Source organism: Perca fluviatilis, chromosome 12 (genome assembly GCF_010015445.1).
Source record: "Perca fluviatilis chromosome 12, GENO_Pfluv_1.0, whole genome shotgun sequence".
Classification (NCBI taxonomy): domain Eukaryota; kingdom Metazoa; phylum Chordata; class Actinopteri; order Perciformes; family Percidae; genus Perca; species Perca fluviatilis.
The window spans coordinates 17,331,087-17,351,131 of NC_053123.1; the positions used below are offsets into that span (position 1 = coordinate 17,331,087).

The 20,045-nt window shown below is 39.7% G+C and overlaps 1 protein-coding gene across 1 annotated transcript; it reads left to right on the forward strand.

Annotated features, from left to right (window-relative positions):
* The first annotated feature begins 122 nt into the window (after positions 1 to 122).
* On the forward strand, positions 123 to 19,670 carry hat1 (histone acetyltransferase 1). The gene is made up of 11 exons (XM_039818548.1): positions 123 to 213; positions 1,257 to 1,328; positions 1,457 to 1,532; positions 3,455 to 3,575; positions 13,481 to 13,657; positions 13,808 to 13,929; positions 14,512 to 14,616; positions 14,981 to 15,087; positions 15,632 to 15,783; positions 16,834 to 16,950; positions 19,014 to 19,670. Exons 1-11 carry the CDS (start codon positions 207 to 209, stop codon positions 19,182 to 19,184), a joined length of 1,227 nt encoding a protein of 408 aa, XP_039674482.1. The 5' UTR covers positions 123 to 206; the 3' UTR covers positions 19,185 to 19,670.
* The last annotated feature ends 375 nt before the right edge of the window (positions 19,671 to 20,045 follow it).

Consider the following 20,045-nt stretch of genomic DNA (forward strand, 5'->3'; position numbering starts at 1 on the left):
ATTTCTGTTTGTAAAATTGTAGTTATAGCGTATTTAATACTTCTTTGTTCAGAAGTACCATTTTTGTTCACATTTTGTGTGGCAAAGTCACAATTCTATTAACAAAAGAACTACATCCTGTTTTCACGGAAACACAAGGACCCGGAAGTCGCCCTGATTCCGCGGGTCTTTTGGGACAACACAGCTCCGCACAACAGTGTGTAGAAATGGCGGGTAAGTGGCTAAACGCTTTCATGCTTTAATACTGCTGTCTTCGTTTTAACGTTGTCCCCGCTTAACGCTCGCTGGAGTTATAAACTGGCTTGTCATCAGTTCATAACATAGCTAGCTTAGCTAACGTTACACTGCAAAGCAGCAGTGGGGGCCTGCCTGCTAACGTTAGTAGCATGCTATCGGGCTGTCAAAGCATAGTGTTTGTGTGTTTATAGAACGTTAACGCTTGGATGGAAAGTTGAATGTGTACCTTCAGTGGATGGATGGATGGATGGATGGATGGATGCTGGCATCACGTTACTTACGTTCGCTTTGATTCCTTTTCTCACATAACTTACTCTTACCTTGTTAATTTTAAAAGGATCACTGGTAGTCCATCCTTGTAACGTAGAGTAGCTAAAATTGGCAGAACACAGGATCTAGCTAACGTTATACTTTTGCACGCCATTATGACCGCAACACGTTATGTTAAGTTACTCCCTCCACGCTAACCCTAACAACTTGGGGTTAAGGGGGTTAAAGTCCACAAGTACTGTGATTGGTCAGCATGGGCTGCTTGTGTTTTCTCCTGCACATTTTTGATGACAGAGTAATGTGTTGATAACATCAGGCATGAGTATCTCAATCTTCTCCAGCAAAGACATTTCTAATACTGTTAAAATCAGGTTGAATCTACACAATCGCATAATAATAATTTCCTATACCAGAGAAGCCTATTTATGGCACATGTGTCATCAAATGTCAACTGTGTCTTCCTCACTGTGTTTTATATGATTTATATATAAGTACAGTTGTATTTATATATTAACATTTGTTGCAGAATGATCTGCTAACTAAACATTTGTGTTTTAAGCTGCTTCTTTAATTTGCTTTGCTTTTTAAGAAACCTGCACCACTGTTATTGTGCAGCAAGAAACACATTAAATAACTAAACTCTCATGATGTAATGGAGAAGTACAGAATGGTTCTTTCGAAACAACTAATGTTTAAAAACTGACACAAAAAATATATATAATTATAACATGGTTTGTGTGTTTCCTCAGGAGTAAATACTATGGAGAAGAAACTGGCTGAATACAAGTGTGACACAAATGAAGCTATATGCTTAAAGCTGGGTATGTTTATTTTTGCTTTTTTATGTTTTGTAAATTAATATTTTAATTTGTATTTGTAGAGTGACAATGTTTTGTGGAATTAGCTTCTAATTTTTCACTTAAATTGGTTGAACCCTGTCTCCCCTCAGTTCGCTTTCCAGAGGATGTTGAGGATGATGGCACTACATTCCACCCCGAGTACAGCCACCAAAGTTATGGAGACGAGTGAGTATTTGTTGTCAAAACTTTTTTCGATTTGTCCTTCTTCTTTTTTTTTCTTTCTTTTTTAAATGATCACATAGTTTTCCCTGTGCAAAGAAGGAAATGCCTCATTTTACATTCCTCCAAATATTATATTCACACATATGAGCTGCTAGGTACACCCAGTTTAATTATTGGACTTTTAGCACACAGGTAGAAGCAAAGTGGCTAATGTGCTTTGCCCAAGGCCACCTTCATGGTAGTTTTGGAAACTGTTTAAATTTGGCTGAAAAGAATGTGATAGCGGTGTAATGTCAGTTTACAATTCAGTTTAATACGTGATACATGACTCATAGTTCAATTCACACACAATACTTAAAAAAAAAAAAAGAAGTTTGAATGTAATAATTCATTCCTCAGGCATAAAATATGAAATGGAAACAAAGTTTTAATTTCAACTAATAAACAATTAAAACAGTGATATTACGCAACTGCAGCCTGGGCGCTGAGGGTCTGAGTGCCAAGCTGTACACCTCTAAGATTTTGTAACAACGCGGACACCATGTTGCAATGATTGTCTACAGAAGAGAATAAGTCTGTTCTTGGAGCGGCTCTGACCGCTTTGACTGCAATCAGTATGAACGACCAGACGGTTCGCTGCGACCATGCGCGCAAGAAGCATGAAACCCGTTTAAGTGTGACCCGAATACTTAGAGAGAGAGTCCGACACAGTCAGTCCACATCAAACACTCCGGGGATACATTCGCTTCCAGCTAACTTCATGGTGAACAATAAGGGCAAAACAGCATCTATTTATTTTTAGATCATTCTTTTGGGCTTTTCCGTCTTTAATGGACAGGACAGCTAGGTGAGACAGGGGAAGACATGCAGGAAATCGTCACAGGTCGGACTCGAACCCTGGACCTCTGCGTTGAGGTATAAAACTCTATGTATATGTGCGCCTGCTCTACCAACTGAGCCAACCTGGTCACTCGCCCATCTATTTTAACTGAATATTCTCAGTCTAGCTCCGCAAAAAACACCAGATCTTGGGATCTAATGTTTTCAGTAGGCTAGAAACCAGCTTCTCTGACCTTTTTTAAGTACCTTTCTTTCTCTGTAACCTGCTGAACCCAAAGAGTATGTGCCATCATGTTTGTAATCCTCAGAGCAAGCCTGCCAACACTACAGATTTTCACTCATGTTTCACATGCTTCAGCCTACTTGTGATTTTTTTCAGATGTATTTTCTCAGCCCAGTTAAACACCTGCCAATATCTGTTTCGTAGTTAGTTTTGGAGGATGCAGGGAAGTTTAGTGTCAGGTATGCAAAGGTTAAAATGTGTGAACATTAACAAAGGTCTGTCTTGCATGTTATTTATGTCCCACAAAAGCTGTAAAAAAGAGTTTATAACCCTAATGTGATGCACAAAGAGGCTTTGGTACTTAGGACATTATTGGCAGTGACACCTGTGTCTGTGTGTAGGCTTACAGTAGCGTGTCGTTATGCTCTAAATTGCATTCCCAAATTAGTCAAAACTAGGATTGGTTATTTTTGCACTTGCTGCAATCAGCTCAAAGGGAACTCAGTAATTGGGGCATTAATTATTTCAGCAAGCGTAATTGCAAGTAAAGCTCAATCACACAGTTGCATAATGATGAAATCTATTTTGCCATAAACTGCCAGTGATGTAGTGGTGAAAGAAACAATGCAACACGGTGAAATAAGTGGCCAGACCTTCAGTAAGCATGTATTATTCACTCCAGGTGTATATTTAAAACATTTTATTAAATAGGAATTCTCAGATGTTTGTTATTGTCACCGTAATATGAATATATCCTAGACTGCACAAAACAGCTGTTTTGTGTTCTGTTTACAAGTTACTGTCATATTTAAAAAATAATAACCTTGCTGATTTTTAATGATTCAATTCACTTTGTCTGCAGTGAGGTCGCTTTTGGATACAAAGGTCTTCAGATACAGCTTTTCTACACTGCTGGAAACCTGAGCACCCTTTTCAAAGTGAAATATTCCTCAAAAGTCACGGAGGCGTTTGATTGTGTGGAGGTAGGACATGCATTTCTAGCACCATTAAATGTGACTGTTAGTGCTGTGGCGGGATCACTGCTTACTATACAGCCATTTTCTTATTGTAATGATGATGGTTAACCATGTGGTTCTAATTTTCTGCCACTATAAACAAAACATGCCTTAAAGGTCCAATATGTAATACTGACAGCTAGCGTTTAAAATGCTTACCGCAGTCCAAATTCAAAATACTGGATAGTGTCTTCTCCCCCGGCCCCTCCTCCCCAGCGTTAAAGTTCAGGGGGGGTTGCCAGGTTGCAAACACTAAACCCAACGTCCCACAATGGCAACGTTAGCTAGATGCTAGTCTTGCATTGCCAGACTTTAACGTTACTCCACAGCGGAGTTGCTAGATGCTGCTATGATTACGGCCACTGAACACAAGTGGGGGAAGAATTTCGGCGGGGGGAGATTTTCGGTACTACAACTTTCCAGACCCCGTTATACAGCTTGTCTGTACACTGTACATTAAACATTATGGTTGCATGCCAGTGTTGCCCAACATATAACCTTGAGGCTGGCGATGGTTACGTTAGCCGCAAGGATATTCCATAACATAACGTTAGTTGTGAGTAACTAACTTGAGTACTCTATATAATTTAATGCGTGCACATTAATGTTGAAATTACTGAAAAAATGCCCATCCCTACTACGTTGGCTGCGATATAAATTATATTAAGTTCAACGCTTACCTGTTTAGGAGGTGTTTTACCACTTCTCTGGTTACGCAACTGTTTAGAAAGATGCCAAGTTTTTGCATGTTTGCGTTTCATGTCTGGCAACTCGGGTGTCAATATGGGCAGTTGACAACAACAACACTGGCCAAAACAAATAGAACTTCTGTTCTGTAATGGAAATTTCAAAGGAGAAAATACTGGCTTTATCAGACAAGTTAGTATTTCAACTTAGCATGTTTCCTTAATATCTGATGACATAATGTAGTCATTTTTTTTTATTAAATACAGTAAATATATTAAATATTGGACCTTTAAACATGCACAATAGGGTTGGATGATTGTTTCTATTTAAATAAATATTGTCCAATCTTGGTTATTGGAGATCGCTGACAGCCAGGGAGCGGCGGCGTGGCTCATTTAAAAAAAAAAAAAAAAAAAAAATCTATTTAATAGCAATGTCTTCTCTTTTCACACAAGTGCTCTCTTTATCTTTTAATATCATAATCCAAATCATATCCATAACGTTAACTACTCTTATGGAGCACAAAGCAAAGTTTTGGTAAGCAGGCATATAGAGAACGGAGATGTGGGAGGTCAGAAATGAATGGAAAAGAAATAGTAAATGCTCACTTAGGATTTAAAGTGCTTTGTTAAAATGCCTTAATATCAGCGTAGAAAAAACAAACAATCATCGATTATATATGATCTGTTCGCCAAGTGCTGTTAAATCATGAAGCTGGTACCAACTTAGTCTTTGTCAGGTGATGATTGTGTGATGTCCCAAACTGGACTAGTGCTGTTGAATTGTACTGCATTTAGGACTGCACAATATTGGAAAAAACTGACATTGCGATATATTTTTTTCCTGGGTTATATATTGCAATATAAAAAAGCCTAATTTTTACAAGATGACATAAATAGCTCTATTTGGAAATAATAAATCATTCTCGATTACTGGGTTGGTTTTGTAAGGGAGTGCATCTGCATAGAAAATAAAAATGAAAAAGGAACTTTTCTTATGTGAACCATTCTTTGTTGAACTTTTAATGATTTACAAACACCAACGCAAGTACATGTAAGTGCATTGACTACTCTTAAGAAATTTTGGAGAGGGAATTTAGGTAGAAATACACTGACTGACATGACACCATTGTATTTATATAATACTATCAATCCAGGCTAAAGTGAATGATATTAATAATGCATGCATGTTGCTTCCTCTAAATTTCAGGTTGTGGTCGATTAGCAGGGCCTGCTTTGGTTGTTTGATGAATTGATCAACACTGATTATGATTGGTGGTTGGCTGTGCATGCAGAGCCTGCATGTCATGCACTAGCAACAAACGGTGTATCCAAGAACACTTAAATCAGTATAAATTACATTATATCAGAAACAGACTGCTGTTGTAGATTAGTGTTACGTTTCCAGCGTTGCGGCTCCGAACCGTAATGTTAGTTGGGACAGAGCCATTGTTTCTTTAAGCTAACTTTATTAGCTTTAGCAGGGCTCTAGAGTGCGACCAATTTGGTCGCAAATGCGACTACGATTTTTCCTAGGTCGCACCGGTGCACCTAACGTCCTCACATCCGCTGCCTCTCCACGAACGAAGTGATATCGATTATATCGATATGTTTAATGTTGCGTTACATGACTCATTCCTTCTGTAAAGCCGTGGCTGTGTTTGGATCTCTCCTCCACGCAGCCCCGCCCCCATTCACTCACACCCTGCAACATGGAGACACACAGCGCCGCCGGTCCAAACTGCTGACATTTGTCTACAGTTTTAATTGTTATTAACACAGCTGTATATTGTTAAGTATGAGAGGGAAAAACCTGTATTGGTACCAGTGTTTCCGCTGGTGACTCTCTGTTATTGCGGCCGCCATGGCGAAAAACACATTAGAAGTTATTAAATGCAACTAACTTCAGTTCGTTGAGTAATAGCGTGTAAGACTGAGCCTGCTGTATCATAGTTCATAAAAATGCAGCGCAGTGACGATACAGACATTTCATAGCCTACACAAGACGTGTGTAACACCGCTGACCTGCCAAAGCGCATTCGACCCGTGCTGGACCCATTCCATTCATGTGTCAGCCGTCACTCTCTGAGTAGCATACCCAGACAGCAAGCTAACATTGAATAAATATTGATTTTCCATCTAAATCATTAATGGTTGATATTGAAATTTCAATGCACAATAAATGTTGAATCACCATTGCCATATCGATGAAACCTGACGTTATAGCCTACGCTTCAGTCCATCGCACTCCCCCTCACTTCCTCTGTCTCCCTATAGTATCTCACAAAAGTGAGTACACCCCCACGTTTTAGTAAATATTTCATTATATCTTTTAATGGGACAACACTGAAGAAATGACACTTTGCTACAATGTAAAGTATTAAGTTTACAGCTTGTATAACAGTGTAAATGTGCAGTCCCCTCAAAATAACTCAACATACAGCCATTAATGTCTAAACCGCTGGCAACAAAAGTCAGTACACCCCTATGTTAAATTCCCATAGAGGCAGGCAAATTTTTATTTTTAAAGGCCAGTTATTTCATGACTCCAGGATACTATGCATCCTGATAAAGTTCCCTTGGCCTTTGGAATTAAAATAGCCCCACATCATCACATGCCCTTCACCATACCTAGAGATTGGCATGGGGTAGATTCCATAAAATCATCTCTCTATCATCTCTATCAGGATGCATAGTATCCAGGATACTATGCATCCTGATAAAGTTCCCTTGGTCTTTGGAATTAAAATAGCCCCCACATCATCACATACCCTTCACCATACCTACAGATTGACCTGGTTTTATGTCAGTTAGCCTAATACAGTGCCTTGCGAAAGTATTCGGCCCCCTTGAACGTTTCGACCTTTTGCCACATTTCAGGCCTCAAACATAAAGATATAAAACTGTAATTTTTTGTGAAGAATCAACAACAAGTGGGTCCCAATTATGAAGTGGAACGAAATTCATTGGCTATTTCAAACTTTTTTAACAAATAAAAAACTGAAAAAGTGGGTGCAAAATTATTCAGCCCCTTTACTTTCAGTGCAGCAAACTCTCTCCAGAAGTTCAGTGAGGATCTCTGAATGATCCAATGTTGACCTAAATGACTAATGATGATAAATAGAATCCAGCTGTGTGTAATCAAGTCTCCGTATAAATGCACCTGCTCTGTGATAGTCTCAGAGGTCCGTGTAAAGCGCAGAGAGCATCATGAAGAACAAGGAACACACCAGGCAGGTCCGAGATACTGTTGTGGAGAAGTTTAAAGCCGGATTTGGATACAAAAAGATTTCCCAAGCTTTAAACATCCCAAGGAGCACTGTGCAAGCGATAGTATTGAAATGGAAGGAGTATCAGACCACTACAAATCTACGAAGACCCGTCCCCTCTAAACTTTCAGCTCATACAAGGAGAATACTGATCAGAGATGCAGCCAAGAGGCCCATGATCACTCTGGATGAACTGCAGAGATCTACAGCTGAGGTGGGAGACTCTGTCCATAGGACAACAATCAGTCTTATACTGCACAAATTCGGCCTTTATGGAAGAGTGGCAAGAAGAAAGCCATTTCTTAAAGATATCCATAAAAAGTGTCGTGTTAAAGTTTGCCAAAAGCCACCTGGGAGACACACCAAACATGTGGAAGAAGGTGCGGTGGCTGGGATGAAACCAAAATCGAACTTTTTGGCAACAATGCAAAACGTTATGTTTGGCGTAAAGCAACACAGCTCATCACCCTGAACACACCATCCCCACTGTCAAACATGGTGGTGGCAGCATCATGGTTTGGGCCTGCTTTTCTTCAGCAGGGACAGGGAAGATGGTTAAAATTGATGGGAAGATGGATGGAGCCAAATACAGGACCATTCTGGAAGAAAACCTGATGGAGTCTGCAAAAGACCTGAGACTGGGACGGAGATTTGTCTTCCAACAAGACAATGATCCAAAACATAAAGCAAAATCTACAATGGAATGGTTCACAAATAAACATATCCAGGTGTTAGAATGGCCAAGTCAAAGTCCAGACCTGAATCCAATCGAGAATCTGTGGAAAGAACTGAAAACTGCTGTTCACAAACGCTCTCCATCCAACCTCACTGAGCTCGAGCTGTTTTGCAAGGAGGAATGGGCAAAAATGTCAGTCTCTCGATGTGCAAAACTGATAGAGACATACCCCGCGAACTTACAGCTGTAATCGCGCAAAAGGTGGCGCTACAAAGTATTAACTTAAGGGGGCTGAATAATTTTGCACGCCCAATATTTCAGTTTTTTATTTGTTTAAAAGGTTTGAAATATCCAATAAATTTCGTTCCACTTCATGATTGTGTCCCACTTGTTGTTGATTCTTCACAAAAAATTACAGTTTTATATCTTTATGTTTGAGGCCTGAAATGTGGCAAAAGGTCGAAAAGTTCAAGGGGGCCGAATACTTTCGCAAGGCACTGTAGCTAGTTTGATTTGCATTGAGAGATGATTTTATGGAAAGTACCCCATGCCAATCTCTAGGTATGGTGTGATGATGTGAGGCTATTTTAATTCCAAAGGCCAAGGGAACTTTATCAGGATGCATAGTATCTGGATCCATGAAATAACTGGCCTTTAAAAATACAAATCTGCCTGCCTCTATGGGAATTTAACATAGGGGTGTAATCACTTTTGTTGCCAGCAGTTTAGACATTAATGGCTGTATGTTGAGTTATTTTGAGGGGACTGCACATTTACACTGTTTGCTTTTTTTGATAGCGCTGCAAACCCTTGGTTTTCTCTCAATGAGCTTTATGAGGTAGTCACCTGAAATGGTTTTCACTTCACAGGTGTGCTTTGTCAGGGTTAATTAGTGGATTTCCTTCCCTTATTAATAAAAAAGCAAAGGGTGGCTACTTTGAAGAATCTAAAATATAAAACATGTTTTCAGTTATTTCACACTTTTTTGTTAAGTACATAATTCCATATGTGTTCATTCATAGTTTTGATGCCTTCAGTGAGAATCTACAATGTAAATAGTCATGAAAATAAAAAGGAAACGCATTGAATGAGAAGGTGTGTGTGTGTGTGTGTGTGTGTGTGTGTGTGTGTGTGTGTGTGTGTGTGTGTGTGTGTGTGTGTGTGTGTGTGTGTGTGTGTGTGTGTGTGTGTGTGTGTGTGTGTGTGTGTGTGTGTGTGTGTGTGTGTGTGTGTGTGTGTGTGTGTGTGTGTGTGTGTGTGTGTTTGTGTTTTTGTGTGTGTCGCCATTCAGCGCTAATGGCGACGCTAGAAAAATTTGGGTGCACCTAAATTTTGTGCTGGTGCACCTAAATAAAACAAGTTGCAACCAAGGCAAAAAGTTAGTCTGGAGCCCTGGTTTAGCCTGGCTGGTAGCAGCTTTCTGTGGTGAAAAATGGCCGTGAGATGTCGTGATCACATTGCATTAATCAGATGAATTAGTTTTGTCTTTGCAGCAAACATAAAAAAACTGACCACTGTAATTTCACTACCCATGGAAAAGCATGTGCATCACTGTCAGCTGCCGCTTACAGTACTTTTCTACACACGGAGAGACTCACTTCCATTACAAATCCCGTCAGACTAACGTTATGTCACATATACCCGTTGCCCACGTGGCCACCTGTCTTAAAGGAGAAAGGTTGGCCGGTAAGAAAAATTACGAATCCCACTATGGCCACGCCAAGACCCGCCCTACGAAGCAACTTGATTGGTTGGGGTTAGGCATTTCACCTCGAGTGGTTAAGGTTAGGATAGCCGATTGGTCGAGGGATAGGACCTGTACAAATCAGGTTACGTTGCCTTGCGTAAGCATGGACGCCTGGCCAATAGTAGTTATTGAAGGCCGGGTCTTGGCGTGGCCATAGTGGGGGGAAAAATATCGCGGCCCATAACAATCATGTAAAAGGAGAACGGTGAAAGTTTACTTTTTTATCAAGCCGCAAAGAAGTTGTAGCGTCAACATCGCAACGTCCTGCAATGTGACTATCGCGCAATGAATGTTTATAATATGTACATTTATTGAATTTATACATGTATTTACATTTATATCTAAGAATAGACAAAATATTAGAATATTAATATAATATAAAGATTTGTTTTTACTTTGAAAAAGTAACTTCTTTTTCTGATGACCCTTATGATTCAGCATTGTGAATCAGTAAAAAATGGGGAAACAATCTTTTGAGTGTAGTTGTGAAAATGCTAGTTTTAATATCCAGTGTCACATATAATGTGTGTTTTTGGTAAACTGACAGCGGGTGACGACCACAGTGAAAATGGAACAGGATTTAATTTTTATTTGTCAAAATGATTTGAAAAAACTCAACAGTGCATGAAAGTACAGCAATAGACGTCCTTAATAATCGGAAGTTTAGTAAATCAAACTGTAACTTTGACAGACAAATACAAACCTAACCCTAATGTATGACAGCAGGATTGTGCGATCAATTATTCTTTACAGGGAGTAGATGAACCTAAGGTAGTCTTTTATCGGCAGTTTTTGGTACCAGGATGTTGTTTCTTCACATACTAAAGTAACTTATAGCCTCTGTGGGTGGTGACATTGTTCCTGTAAGAGATCGCCTGTTTTGTTAGACTACATCTCAGCCCACTATGGCCCCCTGCGCCGTTACACTTATCCTACTCCTCCCTGTCGGAGAAGGGCTTTAAAAAGATTTTGTACGTGGGGTCTAACGTGAGGCATTGATTTTTAGAGGTTTGTGTGATTGAATCAGCAGGAGGAGTAATGTGACACGGTTGGATATCTTGTACATATATTTCCAGGAGCGAATTGTTGCTCAAGTCATCAACAATTGAAATCGTTGAGGTTGAATATCTGTTTACGGATCTTCAGTAGGTTTATGTGAGACAGTCCTTTTTATATGTAATGATGAATGCATTAACTTTATTACTCTGCTAATGACTTGATAATGAGTTTTTATGTTCTTGTGAAAGTTAAACTGCTTAGTATGTAAAACATTCTGCCTTTTTTTTAATTGCCACACATAATAATTTACATATCAACAGCCAGTATTTGGACAAAACGGACAGTAAAGCGAAATGCTTTAATGTCCTGGTAACTCCTTCTAGAAGACTTCACAAAAGGCCGCGGCCAGCTTTGAATATTTCCTGAAGCTATCAATGCAGCAAACACGCAAAACGAATACAAGAATTAGCCAGGGCCCCTATTGAGGTCAGATGATTCAACTTTGAGACATCTGTCCTGTCTGGAAACAGCAGGGGCTCCCCCACTGGACAATGTGGCCTTTAACTGGTGGTAGTGGGAGCAACTTATAAACTCGCCTGGATTTGTTGTTTTCTGTGGATGCACTCAAATTATAAATATCCCCATGGAACAGCAATGATTCCTTCCGATAGGCATTCAACATAACTTTCATCTCTGGTATCTCCAAAAAAAAATGCCATGGCAACCAATTGACTGTTTATAAACCGTTAAAGAGAGCCATTAGACTTTTTGGGAACATAGTTTGAAGCTGATATTCAAACTAAAATGTGATGGCTGGCTTTACTGTGTGCCACTACTTTAGTGTTCAGCGTTGACCCCTGAGTGTTCACCTTGCTAAGGGTTTGAGTGCAGCTGGTGTAGAGGTAGAGAGTGAGGGGAGCAGCAGAGTTCAGGCTGCATCTGAAGAGCGTTTGTCTCTGAGTGCATGTGGACGGTCGAGTGCGGTGCAGCTGGTGAGAGAAGAGAGCGGGAGGCAGAGATGGAGTTTATGCAGCTGCCACGTTGATACAAGACTCTCATCATCACATCACCTTGTCCCCTTTAAATCAGCCAAAAACACTGTACTGCTGGACCTCTCACAGAAAACACTGATTTTTAGTGCCAGACCTTTTGTGCACATGGGCTGGAAACTGCTGAATGCTCGTAGTAGTTCTATGCCATTATTTCTATTACATTCTTAATCAATGTGGTTGTGGAAATATGCTTTAACTTGAAAAATTACAAAATACTTTACAAATAATTCTAAACTAGACTGCAGATTTTGAATGTAGTATGGTCTTTGGAGTAGATTAAAGAGATGGAATAACACCAACACTACAAATTAGATAGTTTGTACTCCCTTTGTGCTTATTGTTAGAAATCAAAGACATTAACAAAATGTTCTAAAGGTACTTTGTTAAGTTATATTCATGCCAAACTAAGGCATTTATTCTGGAAGGCTCTGCAATTTAGTGTCTAGTATGTAGAAGAGTGCTCGGGACAAAGGGACTTGTTTGTCCATGGCCTTTTAAGTATGGTCCTTTTCCTTAGAAATGTGGCTGAACAATTACAATGGTTAAGAGGCATTCAGCTGCAGGTGCATTACTTCCAGTTAGATATTAGCTGATGTCTGGGGGTGGGGTGGGGTGGGGGGAATTAGCAGTATGTTGTATTAGCCTTTTGTAGTGCATTTTGCTCAGACCTTCTTCATTTCCCAGTTTTCAATGCTGAGCAGCAAGGGTCTCTGTGCTGAAATAATGCCCATCACACATGTAAATGGTGTGAAAGGGCTGCTTAGCAAAGTGTTCTCATGTCAATCCTTGTGGAAATGGATACAATGCAAACATTACAGCTGAACTAACCACAGGTTGCACTGAGTAAAAAGTCCAAGGGTAGGGCCCCTTTGTGTCTGAGGCTCTTTGAAAAACGCAGGGGCAAATTCATTTGATTGGGTTCATTTGGCAGGATTAGATGAGAGGCCTCTATTATGGATGCCCCAAAGGTTTGTTAAGTTGAGATCAATTCATAAGATTTTATTTCCCAGTGAGAAGCAGAAATGCGTTTTATTGTGGCAACTTCATCACATATTCATGGTTTAACATAAGTAGTAAATGTACTGATTTAAGTGGTCTTTTCACCGGGGAGGGGGGAGGGTGCTGCTGTCGTATCTGCTCAGCTGACAGTTTTAATTGCCTAATGGTTTTCTTTTCATTGGCACAAAATGTTTGCCTCTAGTTTTATTTTATAGGATGTTTTGCACTTTTTTTCACCTCTTGCCCAATTTAAGAAAAACCTTTTTATGAACATACAATCTGTATACAAAACAAAAAGAAAATGTTTGTTATTTATTAGACAATACCTCATTGGTCACATTTATGGAAATAAAGTCTTAATAAGTCAACCTATGCTAGGTTTTCCTTTTTATCTTCCTGATCGGTTTGTTGCACAACTAAATTCATGCACATTGTGTCATCCAGCCGGATGATATCGAAGGGAAGATCCGGGAAATCGTTCCCGCTGGGTTCACCTGCAACACTGACGACTTCATCTCACTGCTGGAGAAGGAGGCCAATTTCAAGCCCTTCGGCACCCTGCTTCACACATACACAGTCCACAGCGAGGAGGCAGGGGAACTCACCTACCAGATTCACAAGGTACAGACATCACATCACACTTACGGTCTCACCAAAGATTTTAATATCAGTTTCTAACTTTTTATAGTTGCTGTTGCATGATTTATTAGCAGGGACGAGGTTTAACTCTTAAGCCACATCAAATGTTTGTTTTTGCCTTATTTGCCCCAGGCTGATATTACCTGCCCAGGATTCCATGAGTACCACGAGCGCCTGCAGACCTTCCTCATGTGGTTCATAGAGACTGCCAGTTTCATCGATGCAGATGACGATCGTTGGGACTTCTTTCTTGTGTGAGTGCCCTCCTTAATTGACATCATACCCCCCTACACCCTCCTCTACGCCCACCCCTAGCCTAAAGCCTTTATTGTGTCATTGAAAAACAAAGCCCCCCTTTGTGGCGCTTGTGACCAATTACCAGGCCAGTTTGATTATATTTCCTCCATAGGAGAATTGTTGATCAGGCAAGAGCTTCCTTTGTGCCAAAAGCCCTTTTCAAATTTTTCAGGGGCAAGAGCTGAATTGAATACTGTTGTCTTTTGAAACACTGAACAATGTCTTAACAGTAAAAAGAGCCTCTGCCAGTGTTTTCTTTACCCTGGCAACTATTAATACCGACAATGGGGAAAATGGACTGAAGTGATTTTGAGGAGCTCAGTCCCTCCTCCAACCCCTTCTCTTCCTCTAAGTTGCAGTACTCCAATTAAGTGCATAATGTATTCAGGTTGTAGCAGGTGTACCAATCGGGGCCTGGCTGCTTTAACATGCTGACGTCTGCGGGGTGAAGGGTGGGCACGAGAACAGAGAGGCTAAAATGGACACTGCATGGGAGTGTGCCTGTAATTGACCTGTTTGCCTTTGTGTTTCATCTGCAGATTTGAAAAGTACAATAAAGATGGGGAGACTCTCTACGCAACTGTTGGCTACATGACAGTTTATAATTACTACGTGTACCCAGACAAAACCCGACCACGTGTAAGGTAATTGCTGGGGCAGCACGTGCCTTCCCATTCTTTTGTATGAAAAAGGAGTGGAAAATTATACATTTCTTTATCCTCTTCCCAAAGAACCCAAATTACTGGCTTATATAGCCAACCATTCAACCAGATTTTGTTTCATTACCAAACCAGGGTGATTTGTATCTGAAAACAACTTTATAGATAAGCTTTTGATGTGATTTGATTTGTTGCATTGATGGATCAGGATAACAATCTATTATTTCTTGTTTTGAATCAGAATTACCACTCAGATGCCACATAAAGTTGTTTTGTGACTAATTTTGAACAAGCCTGTTTCCTCACTGACTCTATGCTTGCATGTATGTCTGCCCTTTTAACTAAACAGCCAAATGTTGATCCTGCCTCCGTTCCAAGGAGAAGGCCATGGAGCTCAGCTTCTGGAAGCAGTGCACAGATTTTACTGCAGCCTGCCCAAAGTGCAAGACATCACAGGTGAGCATCTTGTTTTTTGTTTTTTAAACGGCATTATACTGCTTTGGAGAAGGTGGGTAAACATTTAATTTGAGAACCTTAATGTCTCCCACAAACAGTTTAAATGATTTTTCTCTGCAGTTGGTGGATCCAGGGGTTGAATTCATTTAGAGGGCTGGAATGTATACCAGAATGTGCTAAGGCTTTATTCAAACTAGTTGGATTGAAATAGTTTCTTTGCATGGACCCAGAGGATGAATACTAAAGAGGCATCCTTTGAGAGAGGAATCCCTTTCAAGAAAGAACTTAACATTTAGCAGTTGAATAGGCAGAACGTTCCTGCTAACAGTTCGTTTGGCCTCAAGTAATATTTATTCATTGTTTGTAAGTAGCTTCTTGAAAATGTTTTTAAAAGCTTTGAAATATTTCAGTTTTTGCCTTTTTTTGTGTAGACCCAAAAATCCTTCACCTGCTCCTCCAATTTAATACGCTGACCTCAATGTTTGTCAGGTTTATTGCAAACTGTTTAAACTCATTGTAATTGTGTGATGGTGTTTGTCATCAGCTGAAGATCCCTCTGAGAGCTACGTGAAGCTGAGAGACTATGTGCTGGTCAAGCTTTGTCAAGGCCTGCCGACCTTCGCTGTGGACAAGCTGCACCTCGGCTTCTCAGCTGACATGGCCAAAGAGGCACAAGACAAGTTGAAAATTAACAAGGTGTTGTATGAGCCTGCACCCAATGATTATTTTTTTTCTGTTTTCAATAAATAGTTTTGTCTATAAAATGTTAGAAAATAGTAGAAAAACGCCATCATCAAAACCCCAAGATGACACCTTCATACTTTGTGTTTTGCCCTGACAGCAGTCCAAAACCCCGAAATATTCATTGTACAGTGATTTATAAAACAGAGAAAAGCAGAAAATCGTCACATTTAAGATGTTGGAAGCAGATTATGTTTGGCATGTTTGATAAATGACTCAAACAATTATGGATTATCAAAATTGTTGCCAGTCAACTAATCCATTAATTGACCATTAATCCAAATTGTGCTCTATAGTGTATGTATGTGCAGCATTAAGACCCTAGCTTTAATCTTCAGTTTGGCTGATATTTGTGTAACTTGGTTTTACCAAAAAGTCAGATTCATTTTAAGGTCACAATTTATAAAAGAACACCTATTCCTTTAAAAGGAGAGTTCTCTGCGCTTCTGCAGACCACAACAATCCGGTGCAACCAAGGCAGGACACAACAGTATAAAATAACAAAAACATTTGCCGGTGCAACACAGATGTCTTCTTACTTAATGGTTTTATTTCAAGGACTCTAATGAAGATGTAACCTTAGATCGAAACGTTATGTTATGCACCTTAACAAATATAACTATTAAGTAAGAAGACATCCTTGTTGCACCGGCAAATTTTTTGTTATTTAACACATATTCCTTGTTCCGACTTGTATTATCTCTTCCACAGTATTAAACATGATCTTTAATACTGTAAACAGTGCAATTGATTCTACATTGGTTCATGTCACTGGTTATCATAGTGTGGAATCTGTGACGTAAATGCTCTAACCGGTGGCTTTTCTTGAGAAGACATTTTACTCTCCTTGGATAACTAGAGGCCTGATTTATCATAAGCCCTGAATAGCTTATGACTTCCTGTAGCCATTGTGCTGCAAAGTGTGTTAGGCTCCTGATGAGGCGCACTGGTGCTTTGTACGTTTAAGAATAATTCAATAATTTTAATTATTGACTTTTTCTACAGAAACATGCCAGGCGAGTGTATGAAATTCTGCGCCTGAGAGCAACAGACATGAGTGATGAAGAAAAAGCAAGAGAGTACCGTTTGGAGGTGAAGAAGAGGCTATTTGGACCATACAGGGTGAGGTTTTAATCATCACAGCTTCAGAGTTGTTTACATGCCAGTGTGGAGAGGGTCAACAAAAGTGCATGCAGATGATGTTCTGATGAAGTGATTTCCTGATTTACTCAGAAATCAATCTGAATGTCTACTCTGTAACTTTCAAACAATAATCCAGTGTGCAGTCTTCTACCCTTTGTTAGCATACCATTACAGCTGGCAAGTGTAGGAAGCAAAGTGGCCCATGTGTGGCATACACTTGATCAGTTTACAGCTTCGTATTGTCACGGTTTATTATATCACCTTTTAAAACAGCAGAAAAATTGATCTTCAGTCCCGTTTTCTGGTAAGTGATAGATTACTAGTGCCGTATTGTTACAGCCACAATAGGGCGCACCAGGTGTCTGTGGTTTTGCTGCTGCTGGAGCTTTATTCTATTCAGGCACGTGTCATTAGTCAGGATTTACATTTCTTTGGGATAAATTATTTTTATCAAAGTGAGTTTGAAGCGCTTTTGTCAAAAACTGGCTCTATTCAGAGTTCTGTAGCTTTACTATTGCAGCGCTTTTAGAACTTCACCAGGAAAACAGCAATTTGATAAAATCGCTTTTGTTATTTTCTTATGTTATTCTGGGCAAGTTTTATTTGAGTTTCAGAGATTTAGTGTAACACACTTAAGCCTGGTGAACAGAATATCATAAGCTTCTCTGATTATGTTTCACCAGACTAGATAGTGGGAAATACTGAGTAGATCTGTGCGCACCAACATATGACACCCTACATCCTGTTTTCTTGTGACATTTTATGTTTGAGCTGCTCACTGAGACTTTGCATACCAGCCATTAGAGAGTTTGCTGTCAGCAAGGTAACCACATGTTTAAAAAAAAAAAAGGGCTGAATCTGACGTGGAAATGACCTATGTGATGAAGCGGGAAGTAGGAATTCCTTAGGAGAGTGGCAAGGAAAGATCTGGTGGCCAGATGCACAGAGTTTTTCCTCCCTGAGGAGATTTAGCATGTAGTTAGTTGAATGGCAGAAGCCGCTGCTCTGTGAATGTGAGGGGGGAATTATACATTTCTGCTCTTACCCCCGGTGACCATGTCTGCATGCACGTGCGTGCAGGATTTTTCAAGCAGCAAATTGCACTCAACTAAGTGAATGTGTAATTTTTCTGTCCATGTCCAGAACACCTTTCAGCATTCTGATTTCAATACAAATGTAACACCACTGTTTAATAATGCCCTGGGTACATAAACTGTTACCAATGGATTCGTTAATTGTTAATAAATAAGTTATTAATGCTTTAAAGATCAGTAATTAGCCATTAATAACATTTAGTTGGCCTGGTACATTGCCTGGTCTATATCCTTATCTTGCATAACATACTTTGTCTTGTTTAATAAGGTCTTTAATTTAATATGCAGGAATTCCCTTAATGGAATATTTTTTATAGAAGGATAACACTGGTGATATTTAAATTTTCCCATAACCAGCAATACATTGAAACTACTGAACTGCTAAAAAAAAACTGGGTGACATATTCCTTCATTACAGTGAACATGTGTGAACTGTAGTCAATCCCACATACACCCAATCTGCAGCTGAAAATACTCTCCAACCACATAACAGTGTCACATAACAATGTAAACAATGGTAATACCACATAACCAGATATTATAACATGACAGACTCGTATCCATGATAAACACAAATCAAGTAAAACAACCCATTCTGTAATGATTTGAGACTTCATATTGTCCATTTGTAACTGGTGATCTGCCCGGTTAGATAATCAAAACACCTAAACAAGGTGTTCACATGCTGGTTGTTATCTATCCAGCCAAGTAAGATCCAAAAGCAAAAGTTAGAGATCAGATACAAAATACATCGGGAATGATGATTATTCCCACCATGAGCAAGCACTATGAACATGGTACAAATACATCAATCTCAGCTCTGACATATTACCTAAATGATATGATTTACTGAATTGCTAAGCAGGTTTATGTGTCTTTTTAGAGGAAGTGAGTGAACTGATTTAAGTGTGTGTGTGTGTGTGTGTGTGTGTGATTAATTTTGTGCAGAAAAATCAGAGGGAGCTGACAAAGATGAGGAAGTGCCTGCGGCCGGAGGAGCTGGTGTCCCACATGGATCAGATGGACACTCAGACGCAGCACGAGGAGCTGGAGAAGAGTTATCAGGTTGTTGTGGAAGACTACAGGAGAATTATTGAGAGGATTGCGGCACAGGCCTGATCAGACTCTGAGATGCTGCTGGCCTGGAGCCCATCCATCTCAAAAATACAGGTGGTCTGCCCTGTCTGTACAAAGCCCACACCACCACAGACTTTAGCTGCAACCAAGAAGACACTCCTGATGTAACAAAATCACTGTTTTAATTAAAGAGTGTTACATATGTATTGTGGCTGAGTCAGTGAATAGATTGCAGTGGAGAAGACCTGTCTGTTTCCCAGCTGATGTTGATACAGTAGAGGAGAATGGTGCGGCTGGAGGGTTGAGACTTCCTGTTTGTCCCATAAGTTTAATCACAATTAAACAATTGTGTGAGATTAACTGATGTAATATTTCACAGGTGATAGGAGGTCCACTACCCTGCAGAAAACCCCTGCTTCTTCTCCATAGTAGACATTTTCTAAAGATCTTTTGTCAAAACAATTCCATGTGTGTTTTGAAGCACTTCATACTGAAAATAAAAAATAAAAAAACGTTTTGTATATTGCTCAAATTGTGTGGTTCTTATTGTAGATAAAAACATAAAAATTAGCAAATCGTGCCTTTTTTCATTTGTTTTTATTTCAACATTTTGACACTGTACAAGCATCTTGTAAAGTAACGAGGTATTTTGCTGTCTGTAACAATACTAGTTACAATTTGAGTTGCAAGACATAGTGGTGATGTTCCTGACCTGTGGGATAGCCCTCATGCTCGTAGGGGGAAATGAAGAATGCAGTCGTAAGGTTAGTAGGCTATATCCACCTGTCAGAAACAAACAGGTGAAATATGTATTAATTTCCAAATAGGCATCTTCGCTGGGAGCCGAAGCCCCGCCCCCACAGAGGCATGCAAGCCGCTGTTTTTTCTCTCAACCTTTATTGA

Coding starts and splice junctions, on each gene's coding strand:
- hat1 (XM_039818548.1), top strand. Junction 1,533..3,454: donor CACCAAAGTTATGGAGACGA/GTGAGTATTTGT, acceptor CTTTGTCTGCAG/TGAGGTCGCTTTTGGATACA. Junction 16,951..19,013: donor GGCTATTTGGACCATACAGG/GTGAGGTTTTAA, acceptor AATTTTGTGCAG/AAAAATCAGAGGGAGCTGAC.